Below are 24,738 nucleotides of genomic sequence, written 5' to 3' on the forward strand. Positions count from 1 at the left end.
CGTGTGTGTGTGTGTGTGTGTGTTGGGGGTATAGTGAAGAGAGAAGCCATATTGGGCTTTGAATTCTAGGCTGCATCATTTTAAGTTGGGGATCCATGGAGACAGAAAATACTCTGTACTATTTATAATCCAGTATGCAGGAGTAAAATGGGCATGTTCTGAGTACACGACACACCTGGTCCAAGTGTTCGGAATGTAGAGGAAGAGGACGAGGATCACAGAGCTTCTGGGATGTTGGACGCTCTGTTATTCTTCTCAGGAGCTCTGCTCTCCCCTCACAGTGTCGCCCTGATTATCCAGCAGGTACGATTAAAACATGAATAATAACTCATCGACCACCTCACTGAGTCTTTCTCTAAAGCCATTTTTTTCTCTGAGTACATTTGTCATTCTGCTGAAGTTTCTCAGAACACCATTTTTGCCATTTGTTGTGTGTCCGAGCTGCCAACTGTGCAACAAATACATTATTTTATTCCCCTTAAATCATTCTGGCAGTGGCTGGACACTGTTGTCAACACATTTGTCTCTCACGTTCCCCAGTTTGATGTTGTATGTGAAGGTCTTGGGGGGGGCATCTCATAGTTATAATGACTTTATAACAAAAAATCTTTTATTTAATCTGAACTGTATTGTTACTTTAAAGCAATATAGCTTGTTGTAACTGTGTGGTGGAAAAAAAACCCCAACAGTCTTCATATTACATTGTAATTACAGTGTAATAACATCCACGACCATGGACCTGCTCTGTCAGCCTCTGACCTTTGTCAACCTGCTTCTGAAATTGCTCAGTTCTAAGAAGGAATTCAGACGGATGTGTTTGAGGCAGACGTGAGGAGGAGGAGAACGCAAGAGCATCTGATTATTGAGGTTCTGACCAACAAACGTGGCAGAAACATGTGGTAAGAAGGTGTCAGAAAACGCTGCTGTCGTGAGGAGGATGCTGTTAAATATCGGCCTCCTGAGCCCATTGTCTCTGGACAGCCTCCAGCCGTCCACCTCACTGGGAGCCGCTGATTTAGGAGGAGGAGGAAAAGCAAGTTGTGATGGCGGAAATGATGATCAGCCCAGCAGCCTTGTGCAGTATGGCTGCCTGTCCTCTCTAAATGTTTCAGAGCTTCAATTATCAGGCTCATCCCGGCACCATTCCAAACCCTCGCCCAGCTTTCTGGAAACTAAACGCCTCATAAAGATACATAGCTGCTATATATCAGCACTTGTGGTTATTTATGCACGAGAACACGCTGAAGCAGCAATCAGGCGCTCAGAGAGCAGCTCTAAAATGTGGATGGAAATGGAATATTTGTTAAGAATACTTTCTCAGAATTTTAGGTTTTTCCCCACTTCATTTTGAATCTTAGTGCGTAGTGCTGAGTAGCTGTTTATAACACCAAACCCACTTAGCACTAAATGGATAGTCTATTACCATGGCTGAAGCTTTTTCTGTTAAAGCCTATATCAAGCACAAATTGGTACATTATGAGTGACCTCAAACAACAACAGCATTGTAGTTAAGCACACTGGCAGGTAGTGCAAAACACCCATCAATTATGCTCATAGAACAAGTAACCACCAAATGATCTTTACCTAATTAATTTATTTACCGTAGTCACATTTTAAAAAATCACATTCCAGCTCCTGTTTCTTTGTCTTTTTGTTGCCCAACTGTTCTGTGCAGTGACTACAGGCGCCATATGGCATCAGAGCACACAATCAGAAGAAAGCACATCTCTCCTATGGTCGTCTCTGGAACATCAACAGAAGTCACTTTACTGCATGTACACAAACACACGCGCACCCATAAATTTGAGAGGGCAGATCTGTCTCCGCATGCTACCCATCCACCTGTGCTGAGTGTATGTGGACCTTGTGGGAGGGGGGTGAAAGTGAAGGTAAGAGGACTAAAACCATCTATGAAAAGTGTCGCTGCCCTCAGCCTTCAGATAAAGAGGGGCTCTCAGTTGAGCTCCACATTTTATTTGTCAATCTTTTCCCTGGTTGTACTTTTCAGGCAAATTGGTTCAACCTGGAGACAACTGATGATGACCTTCACGAAGAACAAAATCACACCGCTCGCCCACTGCAGGTCTGCACATTTAATAACTGGTTTGAACCAGAACCAAAAATATGGATGGAAAAATCACAACTCTGCCAGGCTGCACACCTGCCCTATAATAGGACTGGACCCCCAAAACTACTGCTTGCACCCCATCTAATGTGCACAATGTGTGCACACAAATAAGGTTTGTAAAGAGAAAAAAAGAACGTGCGGCCAGACCGTGGAAGGGCCTCTCTCCCCATCAGCTACTGTAGATCTAGTTCAGTTCAAACACAGCGGATTCTTCACTGTTGATCCTAATATCCAAAACTTATTACTGTAAAAATGTCCTCTAATTATGAAACCAGTGAACACACAGTATAGAATCTTCACCACAAAGTTCTCCTAATTTATTCCTTAATTTAGCCATATACACTAAGGTACCATTCTCCCTTAAAAAAGGTATGAAAAAATGTGTTAACGTGGCATCAACACGACATCGTAGGCTGAAGTTTTAACAAGGCTAGCTTCCACGAGGTCCTCTCGTTAGTCCTGACTTGGAAACGGAGCTTTCAGCTAATGGGACGAGACTGTCACCTCATCTGAAAATGGGCCCAGGACAGAAAGCTGGATGGTCGATGAGTAACAGAGGCCTAAACATCAGCTAATGAGCAACAGAGACTGCTGACGACCAGATTCTCTTTGGAATCAAACACAATACACATGGTCTCGTCATCAACCTGGGAGCGACGGCATTAAAGGAGCGTTGTGTGCAGTTGTGTGTTACCTGTCACATCGTGGTCCTGTGTATCCAGGCTCACACTGGTCGCACAGCAGCTCTCCCCCTTTGCTCAAGTGGCAGGTGGGGCTGAAGCTGTTGTAGTCGCCATCCAGTCGTCGTTGTTGGAGTTGTCCCACCGCGGTGAGCGGGTGGAGGAGGAAGAGGGAGAAAAGGAGACCACAGAGGCGAGTCAAGGCCATTATTTGTCTCACCGCACAAGTTCACACACCACACACACTCAAACAGGTGCCTTTGCCTCCCCAATTTAACCCTCACATTCAAACTGTAAAACACTCACAGACACACTGAAGTGTCTATACACACAACCTAAACTAAACTCTCCCTCCAAACTCCAACCTAAATGAACTGAGAGGGACAGTGAAGTGGAGGGGGTTCTTTTCCTCATCCTGCCAACCTCCCACTTCCATAAACTATAGATAGATCTCCTGGCTCAGATTCCAGTCTCCAGACTGGCTCGCCGGCTGACTGACTGCCTGAGTCATGGGCACCACTGGCTCAGTTCGCGTCCATGACCAACACACATAACCACCTCAAAACATGTCTGTATGCTTAATAAAGGCTGTATAATTGATGCGCCATCAGCACATGTATTTATTAGAAAGTGTAACATTTTAATGGCGGTTCAAATCCTCGGGTAATGGGAAATACAATATTAGACAGCTACATAATGAAAGCAGTTTTAATTAAAGACCCTAGTTTTTCCATCCATCCATCCATCCATCCATCCATCCATCCATCCATCCATCCATCCATCCATCCATCCATCCACACACATTTATTGTTATTTACGATATTGTCTATATTAATTATCAGGACCAGTATAGCTAGCTTCAACTATATATCTGCTCTTGTGAATCACCAGGATTCACATTCTATAATACGGAACATTTAATCACATTTTCACCAGAGCAACAACTGACTGGCTGACAGACTGTTTGAGTGACTGGCTTCAATAAACTAAAGGGAATAGATGGCTATTTTGAGGAGTTGAAAAGAGCAAAAACCTCGGGCTATTATTACTGCAGGGGTTAGAGGAGGAGGAGGAGTGGAGAGGGTAGAGTCCAGGCTGTCTTTAGCTTTGGGAGGTTAGGACATGACGTGTCGCGACTGCAAAAAGATTCTCAGCTGTCGCTGCCGCTCTCCGTGTGTTTGTGTGTGTGTCTTTCAATTTCGGCATATTCGTGTAGGTGATATCCAATCCTGCCTGTATGAATAAGACCTTTTAGAAGAGCTGATTTTAACCGCAAACACGCCTGCCATTCTAAAAAAAAAAAAACACAAATCGAGTTAATTAAGATGATTAGAAAGCTATACGCAATGGTGGAAGGTGCCAGGCAGTTTTTGGTTTTTTTAAATTGCTTTCTTCACAGCTGGTAGCTACAGCTGTCAGGCTTTAGGAGACAATTGTGATAGCAGGGGAAACCACTCTGCCACCTGTAGTGACGGACCAACTTCAGCGCTACAGCACTTCATACACAGGTTTCTACTGCTGTGCTGAAGGCATTAAAACAAATGTCTCATCAGGAAAACAGGCCTCAGGCTTTCCTGCATATAACTTCTACAACTACCCAGTGAGAAGGAGCTTACGGCATACTTCTAAATATCTAACTGCTCCACTCCAACGGGAAGAAGTGTGAGAGTAGAAACAGCATTTCTTGGATTTCTACACATGTTCTTCAATATCTTACAATTTCAATGAAGTTGGAGAGCACCAGAGAACGACGGCCCATTTACCGACATCAGATTATGTGGTATAGCTGAGTTTTGTATAGGAGGGTAATAATGGGGATGGAATAAGGTTTTTACACAGGATGGTTACATTTGTGCAAGTTGCTCTTCACCATTTAGCAACCAGGATGAGAGTTCTACCTCCGGGGATCAGGACTCTCCAGCGGTAGTAGCTTTGGTGGTGACCTTTCTACTCATCTCATAATTATTGCTTTGTACAGACTAAAGTCTGGACAAAAGAGAGCAAATGTTCCAGTTCAAACCACAGAATGATCCGAATCTTTGCCATCATCAGTTTCAGGTTCCACAAACTCTACCTGTTGCTGGGGAGGCTCAGCGGGCAGGTGCACAGCTGACAGTCTGCAGGTGAACCATGAGTAGTGTTTCCATAGTAACCAGGTAGGCAGGTATCGCAGTGCGGGCCTGTGGTGTGGTGAATGCAGTCCTGAAAGTAGCAGCGAGAAAACAAATCCATTTAAAAATATCGGTATAGTATTAAAAAGATTGGTCATTCTTTCATTGGGAGCAGCCATTGATTCGTCGTTCACTACTATAATCTTTTCAATAAATATGACTGATACATGACGAGCAGCATCATTGTTGCTGTAGTATAAAAATGGCTCTTTTCAATGTGCCTCTACTTCAGTTCTCCTGCTCAGGAGCACACGCTCAACGCACGTGGATTTTCAATCCTGCAGATGTGGCAAGTACGAGATCTGCACTACTTGCAAGATGCCAGTACTGCCTGCACCACCGGGGTACCTGCAGGAAATTTTGCCTCTTTGAAACCACAAGAAAATTAAAAAAGCCTCAATTAAAGAGCAAAACATGTAAAAAAAAAAGGGTTTCTCTTCCCCACCTAAATGTTTCTGTATGTATATCAAGCGAATAATAACAGTGCTGTGAGCAATGTGTCTGTGTGTGTATGTCAGTTATGCTCCATATCACTCTTTCACAGATCAAATGTCTCCTCTCTGTTTAAATACATCTTGACACACACACACACACACACACACACACACACACACACACACACACGCACACTACGCTAACCTACAGGACCACGGCATCATTCAGTCATTCAGCCGGAGCCAGAAAACACACGGAGGGGCATCTGTGCCTGCCTGTCACTGAGTGTGAATATCATATACGAGTGGCCTGACTCATGCGTGTTCTCTTCCTCGTCCATCTGCCTGTGTGTGTTTTTCTCTGTTCTGTTCATCTGTAATAAAAACACAAGGCATTAATACAACAGCCCCTACGCAGTGTGTAGGCTGAGGAGTATGTATTGAAGCCCGCTGCTGCAAAACACGCTGACATCCAAAATGAATCTTCCAAAAATAGCCCTCTCCATCAGCCACTTTTTACAGTTGAGATCTACAGTGATGCGTGTTCGCTGATGATTAGAGCGGTCTCGATTGGCGTCCTACCAGGCAGTGTCCCGTGACCTCGTCACAGTGGGAAGCATGTCCGTGACAATGGCATGCTTCACACACGCCATTATACAGATTCCCATTAACTCTTCGAAAGCCGGGAATGCAGGCCTGGAACACACAAAAACAGTTGGAGACGGTACACAAAAGACTGTACATGTACTGCAAAGCATCTCTTGAATATACCTCACAGGAGGTTCCAGCATATCCAGCTGGACACGAGCAGAACTCTACAGCTGAAGCTCTTTGGTCCCCTTGAAGGGAGGCGTCAGCTATCTGCATGGAGAATGAATGAAGTCTGCACACACGACACAAACACATGCACATGCAAATGACATATCAAGCAACAGCCCAAGAAACAAACTTTTTCTCTGTACTGCTGCATCTCGACCTGTAAACGGCGCTGGGCTCTGTGCTATAAGACGCCCTGACCATCATGCTCGTCAGATTGGCTAAAACCCTCAAGAAATCCCTCCGGCTTATTGGCTGTGCGCTCCCTGCGTCCAGGAAGTTTTCTGGAAGAAGCTTGATGCGATTGGTACTTGGTGAGAACGGGTAAACTGGCTGGCCAAACCTTCCATCCATTATCTTGAGCCCTCCTCCCTGGCAGGGAAAGGATAAGACAGAATTTATAATGTCTTCTTCGCTGAGGCTCTTTATTGGTCTTTCTTAAATCACAGCATGTGGAAAGTGGACACTCCACATAGCATAAATACAGCATGACACCTCCTTCACAAAGCGCTGATCTACAACAGAACTGGAGATAAAAAGAAAGAAGCAAGAGTGGAATTATGTGTCATTAGGTAATGAGCTGCGGTTTCTATTGGCATCCTGAATGAACTGAATGCAAAGTGAATTGAGAGCAGAAACGGTATCGGACTATCTCTTGTTGAGAGCAGATCAATGGGCATGTAGCAGCTAACGCAGAGTGACAAGCACTGATGGGAGAGGAGAGAGAGGCAGAGCGCTTCTCAATAAGCTATTAAATAAAAACTAATTGAAAAGGAAGAGGTGGAGGGAGGGACAAGGGGACGGAGCAAGCTGCAGGCTTAAAGATGGAAGAGAGAATTAAATAACAATGATTGTTTTCACCATGGAAAGTCTTTTATTCTGTCTCATTTACATTAATCACAATCTAATACAGTCATTTCAGGAATATTGCTGTTCATTAATCTGCTTTATTGCAACATATTGCCAAGATATCATCAACACTGGCTTAAGAGCGTAAGCTGTTGCTGGAGTCAGAAGAAAATTAGTAGAAGTTTTAGAAGAACTTTGTGGTCAGTTTTTTAATGCGACCTGAAGGAAGAGAGAAGGAAAAAACATCTTCCTTCAGTGTTATGTTGAGGTTTTGGTACTTTGAACGGAGTGGAATGAAATTATTATTTTCAATTTAGTTTGACCTAATCCTAAAATGGGACAGAGAAGCTCAAGCACTCCAACACTTAGATCAAATCACAAAATCTAGATGTTTGGATCAAGAATCTCACATGCGCATATTTCCAGTCCCTTGTTCATTGTCCTTTGGCATTTAACCAATTTATTTTGCCATTGTTGTTCTGAAGGACAACCATCGAGTGGCAGAAAATAGACATGGAGCTCAACAAAGACACACAGACAAAGGACAGACAGAGTATTGTACAGGCAGCTCCCACAGAGCTGTGACCGAGACACCAGAGTCGTCCTCGAGCAACAATATCACATCTGGATGGATGCAGGCGAGTAAACCGTGGAGGAAAAAGAAGAAATCATGAGACAAAGGCTGAACGAGAGACCGTGAGGAGGGAAGACGGCAGCTGACAGTGTGTGGGAGGCTCGTTATGGTCGTCATTTAGAGATGCTTGTTGCTGACAACGGACCTCCTCTCCGATTGTCCATCTCAGTGACGCAATCTTTAAAAATGCTTCCAAATCTCCATCTCTCACTCCAGCAGGAATCCTGAAATCCCGACTAGCTTTCTAATACTTCCCTCATTTCCTCCATATTAACTTTGAATTTAATGTTTTTTTCGTAAATTAAATGAATTTCATTATGTCTTTCCCTCCACCAATAGCTCCCCTTCATAACTATACACACACTATAACTAAAGGTATATTAACAATTCTCAACTGGAATGTTGGAAAATGTTTAAAAATTCTTGATAACCGATCTCAATCATACCCTGGGTAGAAAGTGGTGTGTGGGATGTGGCATCTGTGTGTGTGTGTGTGTGTGTGTGAACATTCTGCACCGTTAGCACTAGCTCACGTGCACGCCACAGTGCTCGGTGGCATGGATGAGATAAACAGTTAACCAACAGTGCTGAGGCTTTGCTTATTGCCACTATACATCATCTCCCAACCTGCTCATTATAAAAACACAGACAGAGCAGAGCAGGACACTATGTTCATTATTATTATTACTTTTTTTTTGCCAAGTTCAGCAATTCTTTGTCAGGGGGGGGGATGTGACCATGTGTGCGTGTGTGTGTGTGTGGTGTCCTGTGAGGGACTGGAGACATGTCCAGGGTGTATTCCTGGCCCTATCACAGATGAAATACCAACAGAACGACCTTGAATCACTGCAACATTAAACTTCATTTGAATCACATCATTTGAATTTGTGTCATTTACTCTAAATAGAATTGGATCATTTTGAAATGAGTATATGTATTACTCAGACCACACAATGCCTGATTGCTGTTGGTTATTGCTGTTCCTATTGGTTAACCAGAACCCCAAACAAACAACAATCAAAGAAACAACCATACTGACAGGTCAGACTTTACCTGTCGTGGTCATCATGTGTCCTAGTCAACAGATCACTAATCCCTGATTATGTCATGCTACAACTGGTAATGACGCTTGAATCCTCCAACTCATAACTGGGAACCTTTGGCTGCGATGTGTCGGTTGGGTCAAAATTGTCCCTAATTCATGTAGACTGATTCCCTGGCAGTAGACCAGTAATATTATATTTTTGTTTTGAAAAAGGGAAGTGTGTAAAAGAACTTTTATAGATTTCTTACAACACTGCTGGTAACAACTTTACATAAAGGTAAATTACATTATCGTGGTCGGATATATATCCATTAAATAAAGAACTGTACCTTGTTTAATTAACTTGTGTAATTAGTAATGTCTGTTACCATGTTGTTGGACAACTTACCTCTATGATAAGGTCAGGTTCAGAGGTCACTCGAATAACCGATTGTTCCTGTTGGTCGGTGTTATAGGAAACAGTGTAGGCCAAGTTTCCTCCGTAGGCTGTAAGCTGCAGAAAGCAGACGTAACCTGTTACGTTCAATCATCTGTAAAATGTTTCAACATTAAGTATCACATCACGATGGCCTTCACCACAAGAACTCAATTTCGTATGTGACATCTGCCCTGTTGTCGCTGTCTGTGAAGAAAATAAAAGCCATAGGAGAACTTGAAACAAAGTTAGCTTTCCAGAGAGTATACAGAGTATATATAAACTATGGCTTTTAAATTACAATATGTGGGGGAATGACCAGCTGGGTGGAGGCTCTGGGTCGCTCTTTTTCTAGATCTAGAATCTATCTTTGGTCGGGCAATACCTTCCGTACCACATTACCCAAAATAATTCAGTGTCCCTGTAGGAAATATCATGGGACATGTAAGCAGAAATCAAACTGATAAGCTTGGCACAAGAGACCAAACTCTCCAGAGGAAACCCAATAATGCTGTTAAGATGGCAGTTTAATGGGCTAAAGGCTGACGGGCCACCTGTGCATCCATCCAACGGACATTTAAACAAGAACACCGCAGGGCCACACTCTTTAGGGAATGGAAGCACACAGAACATCAGATTACACACCGGAAATACGCAGTAAGAAATGTTCATCTGGGCACAAGATGTAAAACGAGCTGTAAAAAAAAAAACCACCTTGGGGTGTGTGTGTGTGGGGGGGGGGGACTAAAATGTTAAGTTCCTTGTTGTGTTTTTCTATGCAGATTTCTGTTGAGTCCACATAATGAGCTTTACATGGAGAACTGCTGCATCGGCACGATCCAGACATTTATTATTCTGCTCCATCCTGAACGGTATGGGTGGCAGAGCTAGATAATAATGCCCCCCATAAAAACGGAGAGGGGGGCACTGAAGAGGAGAGTGAGATCAAGAGGGAGGGGTAAGTTGTGTGTTACCTATATAAACTTCCATTCTACATCATTACTCCCACTTTTTAAACTGAGAGAAGGAAACACACATTTTACAGCTGAGCCGAACGCACACACACACCACACACACACACACACACACACACACACACACACACACACACACACACACACACACACACACAGCAGTGAGCCGAGTACTTGGTTTAACATTTTATTGACCAACACGTATTTGCCAATATTTGCTGATTCCAGGGGTGAACATGCAGCATCTCAGGGCGCACACAGCATAACAGGGAATACCAGCACTCCAGCACTGGCTGACATTCCCACTTAATTATTTATGCTGAAAAAAAATAACGACGGCTACAAAAACAAAACAGCTGGATAATAGGAAAAGACAATGCGGAAAATGTTTTAGAGGAACAACAAAGCAGATGTTTTTATGTTTTATTAAAGCTCCTGCTTAACGCCGAACATCTTGACAATGGACTTGGCTTGAATACGATGTATTTCTCAGCCTCAAACATCTTTGCTCACTTTTATTTTAATCATTTGCTGCTTTTTGATATATTTTAAATATATATATAGGTTTTTCTAAAGAAATTGAGGGTATAAATACACTTATTACACTTGATAGTCTAGCTATAAAATTATGATTGAGGCTGTGCTTTAATGGGACACCACAGGTCCTCTATTTTCTACATGAAGCATCAACAAAAGCATCATTTTATAGACCAATTTGTCCATCTGCTGTCAGAAGAATATTTACTTTATAGGAGAAAGAAGAATCCACACCGGGGAAGAGAAAGAAAAGGGAGAGAGGATGAAATGAAGTAGGAAGGTGGAAAGGAGATTTGAGAATAAACACGTGGGATAATGTTAGTGAGATTTAAATTGCTTGAGAAGTGGGTTTTCCAGGGAGTCAGTTAAAGTGTGAAAATTAATCCACATCCACCTCTTCCTCAGACAAACCCGCACAACTCTACAGTATTATGAGTTCTACTGCAACCTCAGAAAACTATATTTTGACTTCACCTTCATGATTGTTGCTTCTAGTTCTAATAATCCTCCAAAGGTCAAATTGTTCTTTCTTTCTTTTCATTTTTTAATTTACTGAGGAGAATAAATACTAAACTTTCTAGAACAAAATATTTGCAACAAAAAAGGAGAAAAGAAATTCCATCACCACCGTGTTTTGTTTGGCATTTAGTTTTTGAGCATAATTACATATATCAGTTCAGTTTAATTCACCTCAAACGCTAGGCAACACTACAGTAAAGATAAGAAAACCTAAGACCAAACAACAGACCGATAGGACACCGGCACCACGGCCCTCATTAAAAAACCTATTTGGAACAGTTTTGTTTCGCCTATCTCACCCCAGTGTCTTCAGGGAAATACAGCCCCTCACAATCTGTTATTATAGCTCAATTTTAGGACTAAAAAACAAAAAGACAGCGGCGAGCTACCGTCTCCTCAGGAGATGGGACAGAGAGAGGAGGAAGGGCAGGTTGGGCGGGGGCAGAAGAAATCACCCTTCAGGAAAATGAAAAGCAGATTGGCTCAAAAGCTTCAGCAAACAAACTCCTCTTGGATGACACACAAACACACATATGCACAAAGTTAACAAGTCCCATAAATATACAGGCACGGCATAAAGACCACCTATGTCTGCTTCCTGTTGCCTGTGGATGTTTGTGGTGGAGTTTTTTCCTTCGTATATCCACTGGTTTCCTCACAGATGCACACACAGACTGTTATTGTTGCTAGCCGTAGGGTAGACGGGCTCCAGATGGACCAGTAAACATAAGACCAAACTGTCCTCCTGGGTGTGATTGATACCTGGTGGTTGGGGTGAAAGGAAAGAAAGGAAGGGAAGAAAATAGCTGAACCAAACGTGTGATCTGGCGGTAATGCTGTACCGTCTGTACCCTATGTAGCCCATCCATCCATCCATCCATCCATCCGTCCATCCATCCGTCCGTCCATCCATCCGTCCGTCCGTCCGTCCGTCCGTCCGTCCATCCATCCATCCATCCATCCATCCATCCATCCATCCATCCACCCACCTACCCACCCATCCAATCATCCATCCATCCATCCATCCATCCATCCATCCATCATCATCCATCCATCCATCCATCCATCCATCCATCTCATCCATCCATCCATCCATCCATCCATCCATCCATCCATCCATCCATCATCCATCCATCCATCCATCCATCCATCCATCCATCCATCCATCCATCCATCCATCCACCCCACCCATCCATCCACCCATCCAATCATCCATCCATCCATCCATCTCCATCCATCCATCCATCCATCCATCCATCCATCCATCCATCCACCCACCTACCCACCCATCCAATCATCCATCCATCCATCCATCCATCCATCCATCCATCCCATCCAGCCATCCTCCATCCATCCCACCCACCTACCCACCCATCCATCCAATCATCCATCCTCCATCCATCCATCCATCCATCCACCCACCCTACCCACCCATCCAATCATCCATCCATCCATCCATCCATTCCAGCCATCCATCCATCCATCCATCCTCCATCCATCCCATCCACCACTCCACCATCCATCATCATCATCCCACCCATCCCATCCATCCAGCCATCCATCCATCCATCCATCCTCCATCCATCCATCCATCCGTCCATCCATCCATTTCTGTTATAGCCCATATCCCTTGTCACTGTCTTTGTGTAGACATTGACTAGGGTGGATATTCTTCTCCATATTAGATGATGATAAATATGCTGAATTTAAGACACCGTTTTAACGTAAGTCTCATTTTTCAACCTCAAACAGTTTATTCTATTCAACCGATTTTACCTCACCTCCCTAAATCTCCTGCCAGGATGACCATTCACCATGTTCTATGACTTTTGTACTTTCCTACACAAAACTACATTATGTAACTGTGCTCTCTAGTTGTAACAACAAAAAGAATCAATCCATGGCCATGGCCAGCATCACCGGCCCAGTCTTCTACTGGAACATGGGTGGGTGTCAACCTACAGGTGAAGCAATGTCCTCCTATAATTTTTACTTAAGAAGGAGGAAGCGAAACCACACAGAGTTGAGCTGCTCAAGGCCGTCTATCACTGGTTTATCTGGTTCAACAATTTAAGACGTTGTGATTCCAGACGCCATGAGGAAAATTATAGTTCCATCAATTCTGCTCATCAGTTCCTATGAATTGAGTCTGTATGGGAGATAAAGTCTATTCATTATGTTGCCTGGAAAGTTATGAGAGCTGGGAAAATACATTTCTTTCTGAAAATGCTGTCACAGTGACTAAAGTCACAGTCTTCTGGACTTAAGATTATTTACGGTTTAAGCCATCTATCACCTCAATAGTCATAGGTATAACCCGAATGCTGTTTGCATCTCCCAGAATTGATTTTAAATATGAAACATACGCATAAGGTGACATAAACAGACATACTTAGCCGATATGGACAACAGGAGCATGTTTCTCTCCAGCCCCGCAGCAGGGTATACACGCCACATACAGCATATTCGCCTATTTGATCATAAACATCAGCAGAAATCAGGACCCCCAAGTGAACAATGATGTCAGTGTGGAAGGTGTTTGATAGATTAACCTGCTTATTCAAGGCCACATGTCAGACGCCCTCCTATCATGATGACATGCATGGAGGAATTGGTCAAAGATCATATCAGCTCCAGCCTCCCTTCACCCCTAACCTTTAGCAAATGAGGATGCTATCTACCAGAGCCTGGTAGACTTAGAGGAGACGTATACTTGTGTGTAATGCTGCCCAGCTGTATCTCAATTCCACCATTATGCCAGCCTCTACAGGTGGAGACCACTGGGTCTCAACTGGGATGAGAAGAGGTCAACAAAATGGAGGAGCTGAAGCCAGCACAGACTACATCATGACCCTATTGGGGAGAGACTCAGTATCCCAGAATTCCCAGGGGCCCAGATGTTGGATAGACTGGTCCGGTCCTTTATTACCAATATTATTATTAAAAAGCATGTCAGGCCTCTTCATTGGGTGAGAGGGGAACACTCTCACATCAGTAAGAACAGTGGGAACATTTGAGAAGATCACGATGACTTTACTTCAGAGGGTGACCGGACTAGACCAGAGCCCCTGCTCATCCTCACAGTGGAATCTTCTCCCTGCTCCCCTCTGGCATGACACGCTGCAGTCTCCGGTGCACAACAGCCACTTTCTACAACAGCTTTTCCCCTGCAGCCATCACACGCACAAACTCTCAGTAATCCCCCCACCCACACACGCAAGCACACTTCTGACCACCACACTCCCAACTAGCTGTAAAATGTCTGCTACAGCCCCACATTTGGGATCTAAATTGTACCCTCCATCTTAGTACAGCTTTAATGCATCAGGTATTTTTTTTTTAGACAGGACTATGAATGTAGTCTAGTTTAAAATAAAGTGCCACCCAAAATGATGTCTCAAAATAACCTTTCCTCTTCATCGAAGAATGACATCGCTACAATAAGGAAAGGGGGCAAGCGGGGAATGAGTCAACGTTGTGGTTACTGGGTCATTGGTGCTTCTCATTAGGCCAATAAACAAATATTTAACAGATGTGATTTGTGAGCAAGGTGGATATTTTAACCACACATAACTTTCCCACCAGGTGACTATCTGTTATTAAACCAGCTGACCAACCATTGTTGCGTCTATTTGAAAAAATAGCAGATGTATATCACGTTTATTTGATTTCATTCATCTTGATTATCCTAGAAAATTCCCCATGTCATATATGGCAGACTATGAAGCAGGAGGTTAGAGAAGGGTTCAGGGAGTTTCGGGTTTAGACACACAGCACGTAACAAGGTCATTGTCTTTCAATTACAGTTGTTATTCATTAGAGATAAGTACCACACTACAGAGGCAGAGAAGGTTGGGGTGTAGTAAAACTGAGTATATGCATCTCATTTTGGAGGGATTATTAAGAGAAGCCCGCACACACGGCATCAACCTCTTGGAGTCGATCAATTATTCCGTTCTGCTCTCCCGCGGGTCACCGACTCTTGAAAGTCAACTCCAGCAGCTTCTTTGTGTCACAAGTGAAGTAGCAAACAAGGGTAACAGTGTCACCCAGAGTCATTTAAAAAGAGTCCGCCACAGAGGCTGTGATCAGGCCTGTGCTTTAAGAAAATAGCGCCAGCATTCATGACAATTACACAAATGTGCCCTGAGACCAGCCTCTGCCTTTTAGCTGCTCTAAAAGGGTCAATCCTACAGAGAAGCTTCATGGTGCTAATTTAGATTAATTCACACTTCTGGACATACAAAAGCTGTAAGCGATGTACAAACCATTTCATTTTATTCACAATATTTAAGTAAATGATGAATGAACATGCTCTTTCTCTCATAATAAACGTGTATAAAGTATCGTTTCAGTATTTCTCTTCGGTCTACGTGGTGAGATGAGACAAATACCGGGAAAAAATGGTTGTCCCTTTAAAAACCTTTGTAAAGTGCATTCCTGCACCAAACAAAGAGTTAGTCTCGTTCTCCAAAGTCTAACAGTCAGTTTCTAAGAAGACAATTATTAGCCAGAAGTTCTGCTTTGTTCCAAGCTAATTTCCAAGCCAATTGCTGCCTAACTGGTGCTGAAGAAGTTCCACACTACTGGATTATAATAGCTACATTACTTATAAGCACTGCAATGTAAATGAGCAGTGTGTGGACATATAAAGTCAAAATATAGACAATGAGCATCAGAAAAATCTGCTTCTGGACCAATGAGAACATGCAGAGTGTGTTCATGTACCGAGGAGCATATTTGGTTTTCATTCCTACAGAAACATCAGGAACAATATACAGGATGTTACCACACACACATTTAAACTCTATATCCACAGCAAGCTCGTCACTACACACACAAGCTGTCACTTCCAGTCATATATGTTAAGATGATGGACCGCAGGGCACGTGCGCATGTGTGTGTGTGTGTGTCTGTAAAGGGAAGGAACTCCCACTTCATTAATATCCATCCAAGCAACACCATCAGATACTGGACCAAAAAAGAATCAGATTTTTCATAAGATACAGAACTCACACACGAATGCACATGCGCTGTGTGCACACACATTCACACACACAGACACACACACACACACAGTGGTAATTTGGTTGTTTCCCATGTTTGGAGGCATTTGGTTCTGCTCCACTGTCCATAATGCCTCCAAAACACATCATTATCCAACTTACAAAGGCCTAGGAGTGTGTGTATGTGTGTATTAGTGTGCCTGTGTGCTAAGAGAGAGAGTTGATTACCAAGCTCAACAGGCGAAACAACTGTTTACCTACCCTGAGAGATACAAAACCGAGGAGAGAAACGCAGAAAGAGAGTGAGAGAAGAGCTTGGGGGAGGAGAGAGATGATTTAGGAACATGGAGGTGAAAAATGGGAGTCCTGGAGAGACGGCATTAGAGCTTGGGGAGCAGAGGAATGAAAAGATGCAGGGATGGAGGGATGACTGCAGGGAGGGAGGGGCAGTTCAGACAAAGAATGAGATGACAAGCCAGGCCTGCAGGGTGCAAAGTAATGAAATTCTGTGGTATATCCCTCCAAGCAACGACAACCAGACTAGACATCACAGGCCAGTCTGTTGCTGTAGTGGGCACAGCACGACTTCAGAAAACATGGGCTGCAGCTATTTGCCAGCTTGAGTGATGCAGCCTAATTGCAGTGATAAAAAACAGCCCAATTGAAACAAGCAACATTACCGTAACAGAAACAGCGCTGGGAGAGTGGTGAACATTTCAGCAGGAGACATTCTCACTACAATCACGTCCGGGCAAGTATTGAAACATCATCGTTTAATCAGAACATTTCAGAGCTTTTCCAGGGCTTTTATAACTGGGCGTATAAACAGCATGTTTAATCAGATGTATGTGTGTTTCTAACCTTGTTTCCCAGGTAGGATCCCGGTGCGTTCCAGTAGTAGGATGAGCCCAGGTCAGTCACCACATCAGCGTTTCGGACGCTCAGATAAGGAGGTGTCTGTCTGTGAACGGACCACACTGTTCTTCCTGAGAGTCCCACCAGGTGCCAGCCTGTCAGGGTGCTCTCCTACAAACAAAAAAAGTTTATTTCTCAACCCTCATTGGCACCATAACGTATCGGCTCCCGACCTGAGCCCTTCTGACGTTAATAAACGTTAATAGGAGATGACGATACATGCACAAATTAACAGATATATAATAGATTTGTATGCGTATCTATCAGCGATGTGGCCATTTAAACAAGGCAGGTTATCCGTGTTGGACATTAGAGTTACAATTGATCCGGCCCGGACAATAATCAGAAGAATCCTCCAAAAGACTAAAATGTTTGTCCATAAAGCTTGCTTTATTTTTAAAGCATTATAAAAGGGAATTGCTTGGGGATCTTTCTGACATGTGGATTTAAAAAAAGGCACGTTTAAAGCATTCTTATATGTTTTCCACCTGACTGTGTGTGTGTGTGTGTGTGTGTGTGTGTGTGTGTGTGTGTGTGTGTGTGAGTGAAGAGTGAACCAGTCACACATCTGTCACTACAATTAACCTGACCTTGGATTCCCCTTTGAACACAAATACACTTTCTCTCTCTCTCTCTCTCTCTCTCACACACACACCACACACACACACACACACTCACACACACACACACACACCCTCGCTATCAGTGTCTAAATCAAAGCTGTCATTCCTTCAACATCTCCTTCCCCCCACCCCACCTGTCAGTCAAACTGTTTTCCTTTTCTTTTGCCCTCTACACTACTTTCCAAGTGTCTTGTTTTCTTCTTATATGTGTCCACCTCTCTTTCCCTCACCTCTTGTTCTTCACACACATACAGACCACATCTTCTAGAATCATTAAATTGTTTTCTACTTGCTGCCAGACATTTCACTTTCAACTGCCCAGTTTGAGGCTAAATAATGTACACCTCAATAAAATAACAATACGTAATCTAAGGTTTTTATAAACTAATATAGCCAATGAGAACAAAAATTAAATTGCAACCTGTCAAAACCTGATAAAATAAATACGATTTATCAGTATCTATATGAAAGTACTATAATATTGGATACTTCCTCGCACACATTGCCAAGGATTGGAGCTCTTACATTTTGATAGGTCCATGTGGAGGCAGAGCACAGGCTGGACACGCCCATACAGGAGCACTTTCCACAGCCGCGCTGGTTGGCACGGTGGAGATTGTAGAACCCCAGTTTGCAGCGGTCACAGTTTTCCCCCTCCACGTTTTCCTGCAGGCGTGATGGAGAAAGAGATGGAGCAGAAAGATGAGAAGCTGAAGGTGTGATACTAATGAAGCTGCTGGAGAGGTTCGGGCAGAGTACTCGTCAGTGTGGGGGGTACCTTGCACACACAGGGTGTAACACAGGGGTCCTCGTTGGTGCTTCCGTCAATGCTGCAGTTACAGCGCTGGCAGAACGGGAAGCCCATATAACCAACAGCACACCTGGAGAAGAGCATCAAAAAGACAAAAGTGTGCACAAATATACGGTAAAAATGAGCGTCAGTTCAAAGGCAATCATCCAAAACCCGACCAGGAACTTCCTGACACTCATTTGAAATGAGACCACAGCTGAAAGATTTTGCTCAGCTGTCACACGGTGACCGTGTCAGTTCATGCGCGTGCGTCTCACCTGTCGCAGCGGAGACCCCCAAAACCCTCCTTACACCAGCATGACCCCGGTGGTTGGCCTGTCAATCAAACACAAGCACACAAAACACAAATGCATGTGCTGCAAACAAAGAAACACACACACACTGTTCAGGACAAATGGGAGTCTATTCTTTTGTAGTGGATGCACTTAATATAGCTCCTGTTTCAAGACAAAAACAGTACGATCACAAGAGGAGTAAAATTATCCCTAATATAAATAGTCAGTTTCAAAAGAGACTTTTGAATAGAGAAGCGTCTGTGGATGGAAAAGATCTTCAGTATCTGAATAAATGGGCCAATTGAAAAGGAAAACACAAATGTATCATTTCTGGGCTGTTGTTGACAGGGAATCACTTACATGTGTGTCGGGTATAAACTATTCAAAGACATGAACAACTGTTTCCTACTCGGTGTTGCCTGATCTGAGTCCGGGACACACGACTGTTTCACAGAACCGTCAGAGTCACACGAGCAGGGGATGCAGGGGTTTTCTTCATCAGCGCTCACCTGGACAGGTAAAAAGGGGGTTACATGTAGTCTGCATAAAGTTAGGCCATATATGACAAGCCAAAGGATCGCCTCTACCCCAACAGGTCTGTAGAACCCGGGTATGCACGTCTCACAGTTGGTCCCAGCTGTGTAATCACTGCAGCCCACGCAGACTCCGCCCCCTCTCCTCTGACCACGGATGTCCAAGCTGAGGGACAGATCGGCCACTCTCTGGTCAAAGTAGCACTCCTCTGCCTTGCCGTGGCAGTTACACTCTGAAAACACACACACACATTTGGTAGTGCATGCAATGGCACGCAGACGGTTCTGAATTTAAAGAAAAAAACAAAACAGCAAAAACATTTTCTGAAGTTGAAGGGACGTATGTGATGTTTTGACAGTCTGCAAATGTTTGACTGGCTCGGTGAAAGTGCACCAAAAGCAGAAGTTAGTGCATGTTCTCCACAACCTGCTGTGGTCTCACACTCATGAATGAAGTGGGTTGGGGGTGTGGTGTGTTTCCCCCTGGGTAGTTGTTGGCTTAGATTTGAAATCTACATGAACAGCAGGGATGTAGTGGCTCTATAAGCTCCTATTTTCATGGGCAGCATGTGTCAGACATCCTCGTGCCCCCACTTTAGACAATGATGGCCCGTGAAGCTCCAGGCTTCCCCTGTGCAGCGTGACACTCTATTAAAGACAGTGTGATCCTGTCCTGAATCAATCAGGATTAGTTGCTTTACAACTGCCCAGTCAGGATCATTAACTTCTTGTCAATTTGGTCTTATGTGAGACTTGAGAAGAAGCAGTGATCAGACGGAGTCATTAGAAGGTGTAACCTGTACTAAGTTTGACATTCTATAACACCAATTTAATAATGGGACTCAGACTCATTTCCATTGAACTCCAGCTTCATATGTGGGTTTGACACAATGTAGTGGCCCGTTGCACCAATCGTTGTTGTAACTGAAGTGTGTAATCAACATTAGTGTACATCTTTCTTACTCTCACAGATATGCCGAGTGTGGAAGGTCCCTGCCATCCAGGCTTGCTGGTGGTAACCAGGGCAACAACGATCGCAGCTCTCTCCACATGTGTTGTGCTCACATTCACAAGTGAACTTCTGCAAAGATGAATGGGAGGAAAAACTGAAGTGTAACACGGCAGAAAAGTCACGGTGGTTGATTGAGCACACTCGAGCAACGGTTGTTGTACAAGTGGATCAATTCAGAGCAGAATCTGTTAAGTGCCTGGTGACGGAAAATAGGCAAATCTCACAACGTCTTGACTTGAGATTCAGAAGAATTCAGAAGAGTCCTGCAACAAATGCCTGATCAAAAAAGAAAAGTGTGAAAATCTACAAGAAAAAATGTCATTCTAAATATGAAGGAGGAATAAACTGATGACTGCACCACAAGTCACTGAAAGTAAGCGTGAACTTGCTGCAAAGAGTAAATAATATATATTTGTATGATATGTATAAGCTAATGGGTTTTTTGAAGGCATCTAGTTTTACAGTGACTCTGCCAGGAGAGAAAAAAATACACATGGAACAAACATATTTGCTATGTATTTTGTTAACTCTGAGAGTCCATCTTGAACCTCCTGTGAAGTGGTTACCGTGGTGACAGTGTCAGAATGAATGCCGCCACTGCACCTGAGCCGACGCCGGCATTGCTGCCTTCAGGGCTGCCTTTGCTTGTCAGCGTTCCCCAACAACTCAAACATCTCCGCTGCTTTAGTGTACAGATAAACCTGACGTAAACTGCAGCTCACAGAAAATCGAACACATTATATTCAGCTTTAATAGGTTTCTGAAAGAACTACATTACCTACGCTGTGTGACTCAAAGACATTTAAAATAAATTAATTTCAATCGTTTTTAATCCGGCTCAGCTTGTTCTGGCCAAACGCCTCTCTCAGATGTAAGAATTGCCTGGAGATGAAACAAGAGAAGAGTGAAAACTTGAGCTTTTACACTTCTCTGATCATTTATTTTCAATGACATCACCACCATCATCACCAACAGCCTGGACATCAGTGGGACATGAGCATGTCTTTGTTGTTCAGCCTCAGGCATGTAATGGACACAGGTCTCTGTGTGTTCTTGTACGAGCTTCATATTGAGGACCAAAATACTACATATTCTACTACTAAAGTGAGGACATTTTGCCTGGTCCTCACAAGTTTCAGTGAGTGCTCGGTTAAGTTTAGGAGTGGCAGTTGGAGTTATGGATGGTTAAGGGGAGGAGCTGGGTAATGTGTTAGGCCTATGAAAGTCCTGATGAAGTACAATGGTGTGTGTGTGTGTGTGTGTGTGTGTGAGTGAGTGTGTTTGTGTGAGTGTGTGTGTGAGAGAGAGAGAGAGATCAGGTGTCTAGTATCAAACACTCTAAGGTTGAGAGTGACATTTGAGACAATGTTCAAGTGTCACCTGAATTCCCTGTAGACAGGGAGACAGACAGACAGACACACACACACACACACGCACACACACACACACACACACACACCGACACACACACACACACAGAGGCACAGTTTGATATGAAGCAGTAGATTTAAAACCTGAGGGGTTGTCTGTGCAGCAGTGACGACATTAGCAGAGTTTTGTGTTACCTTTGTGACAGGATTGAGTGGACAGGCTTTAGCGTGGCCGTAGCAGATGCACATGCCTCCCACTGAGATGTCCTTAATGGAGTAATAGTACTGAAGCACAGAGGGGAGAGAAGACATTATGAGATCCATGTCAAAGCAGACACGATTCTGTCCTAAACACGCTGAAGGGATCTATTTTGATGTTATTTTGCACCAAACTACAGCGCTAAAGAAAGCTGTGTTTACAGCTGCCTCCTGTTCATCACTATCTCAAAGGCTCACCCACGCTACATTATCTGCTACTACAGTAGAATTTATCCTCTTTTAGTCCTAATCAATAAACAAACTGGCTAAGTTTACATGGTTTTGCTTCTCTTTTACAATATAAAATGTGTGCAGCATCACTGAACCTGCCAGTTGTTATTTGAACGTACTGTTCTGATCGGGATATTAGCCAGTAAATATTATCATATATTCAGGTTACGAATCCAACCTTGTAACAAGAGAAGAAAGAGGAGCTCACCCGTCTTGTCACGATCGGATCGATATCTCTGGGATCACTGAGCGTCAGAGTCATGAGGTCGGCGTTCAGCGTTCTGATTCGCTGGAACACCAATCTGATAAAGCGTGCAGACGTGAAGTTCAGGAGCTTTGGGGAGGGGTCATCTGCACTTGGTCGGCCATTGATCAAAGACGTGTGGATCTGCAGAGGGCCAAGCAGGTACATAATGATGAGAAGCCGCGGAGCCGAGCGGCAACAACTGATGGTGTTCACAAACATTAATGATGCTTCTAGACTCCGAAGATGGAAAGGACACATCCTAGGCTGGAATTAATGATGGCAAGCAATTTTTCAATGTAAAGAAACATATGGGCAATCAAAAAAGACTTGTAAACTTGTAAAAATGTATCAATTATAATAAATTTGACAGTGAGATTTTCAAAAACGTATCTAGCTGTCAGAGTAATGCGACCAAGAGCAACAGCTGACATCTGCAGAAGTGTGATGTGTTCCTGTGTGTGTGTGTGTGTGTGTCTGTGTGTGTGTGTGTGTGCGTGTGTGTGTGTGTGTGTGTGTGTGTGTGTGGGAATACTTGATGGGTGGGGGTTGACTGTGTAAGTGTGTTCATGCATCTGTGTGACGAATGGTGGGGTGACATTATGAGTGTGTGCACGATGCTCTGACACATCGCCTACAACTCATTATGGTTTCGTTGTGATCAAACGGCTAGTGAGGTGTCAACTACACACACACGCGCGCGCGCAATGCACACACACACACACACACACACACACGTTCAGCTTACCTGCAGTCCTTGACATTCCATCTTGCATCCCCTCTAACACTCCCCCGCAGGACACACACACACACACACACACACACACACACACACACACACACACACACACACACACACACACACAGACGAGCACCCACGAGCACCCACGTTCCTCCAGGAAAGCATCTACTACCAGACTGTGTGGGACCTATAGATGTGTGGTTAGGCCTGTTTCCAGGCCGTGTGCAGGAGCTGTGCTCCATTTTCTCTTCATTAATGTCAGTTACTGTGTGTTTACCCCGACCGTTGTGCAGTCACACACACTCCTAAAGCAACATCAAGCAACGATGTGCTCGTCGCTGCTTAATAATGAGGAGGAGACGCTGTTATGACTAATGATAAATTGTTAAAATCATTAGAAAAATGTACTTTTATCCTATTAAAAAAATCATTCTATCCTTAAGTTAATTTGATTTCTCCCTAATTCCTGAACTAGACAAAGAATCTAGTCTCCCTTATTAGTGTTTGAAGAGCTGAGTGTATTTTCTCTACTTTACTCATTTGGAAACGTTCAGCGCATCAGTCAGTATATTGACCAGTGAACATCCCAGAATGTCTTAGGTTTTACCCTGACTGACTGCTAATGACCTCTGCCTTTTTTGTGTTTTTATGTTCACTAAGTGCTAATCTCAGATGCTTGAATACAAGTTAGTTTTAATAGATTTAGTTGGAGCTGGTTCAACCAGCCTCTTAGCACATTAAAGGACTTACATTCATTACAGATACCAACTTTAATGAGTATCAGTTGTTACCTCTCCATTCTCCAGAGGGGGAATCTTTGAATAAAAGGATGTGCAGATAACTTCATCATCCCTGGTGTAAGATGGAGGCCCTGTCCTCGGAGTGATGTTGAATCTCGTCAGACATTCAGTGTCTGTGATGGCGTAGTACTGCCACGGCTCAAAGGTCACGCCATCTAGCGAACGCTCCAAAATCCAGTTACCTGAGGGGGGAAAAAAACAGTGGTGATGTTTCAGACATACAGAGAAACCCATAAAAACAACGTTAACGTGATTTCAAAGCCACTCTGATTAAATTACACGGAAAACTGACAAAACACTCATGTCTGCATATTTCTTTTAAGGGTCCACATCATGAATAGACCGGCAGATGAGAACATAGACTGCTATCAACACAATAAAGTGTTGATAAAAGTGGAAAATAAACCACGGAAATCATTATTAACTGATCTTTTTAAGTTGACAGTCCAGAACAAACTTTTGTAGATTATCAAATCAATCAAATCTGTCACATATCAGTGCCGTCAGTAAAGGAATGTCCCCAAAAAATACTTAAACATGTTCATATTCATTCATTTAGTCCCAGTTTTTTGCAGCTGTGTTCATTTATTAATCATTTTTTAACATAGCTACAATGGAACAACGTCCAAACCCAGTCCTCGAGGGCCACAATCCAGCCAGATTTTCTGTCCTCCCAGGCAGAACACGGACCAATCCCCAATGCCTTGGAGGTGATG

The 24,738-nt window shown here is 43.5% G+C and overlaps 1 protein-coding gene across 1 annotated transcript in view; it reads right to left on the reverse strand.

Moving 5' to 3' along the window:
- Positions 1-24,738, reverse strand: part of lama2 (laminin, alpha 2) — a 76,453-nt gene that overhangs the window by 44,899 nt on the left and 6,816 nt on the right. The window contains 16 exon segments of the mRNA XM_029850012.1: positions 2,823-2,909; positions 4,883-5,010; positions 5,996-6,109; positions 6,185-6,296; positions 6,390-6,601; positions 9,146-9,250; positions 17,070-17,234; positions 18,272-18,412; positions 18,525-18,627; positions 18,815-18,872; positions 19,242-19,341; positions 19,420-19,598; positions 20,329-20,446; positions 21,943-22,032; positions 22,445-22,624; positions 24,014-24,204. Coding sequence (XP_029705872.1) covers positions 2,823-2,909; positions 4,883-5,010; positions 5,996-6,109; positions 6,185-6,296; positions 6,390-6,601; positions 9,146-9,250; positions 17,070-17,234; positions 18,272-18,412; positions 18,525-18,627; positions 18,815-18,872; positions 19,242-19,341; positions 19,420-19,598; positions 20,329-20,446; positions 21,943-22,032; positions 22,445-22,624; positions 24,014-24,204 — 2,083 coding nt within the window.

The sequence above is a fragment of the Takifugu rubripes genome, chromosome 16 (assembly GCF_901000725.2).
Source record: "Takifugu rubripes chromosome 16, fTakRub1.2, whole genome shotgun sequence".
Classification (NCBI taxonomy): Eukaryota; Metazoa; Chordata; class Actinopteri; order Tetraodontiformes; family Tetraodontidae; genus Takifugu; species Takifugu rubripes.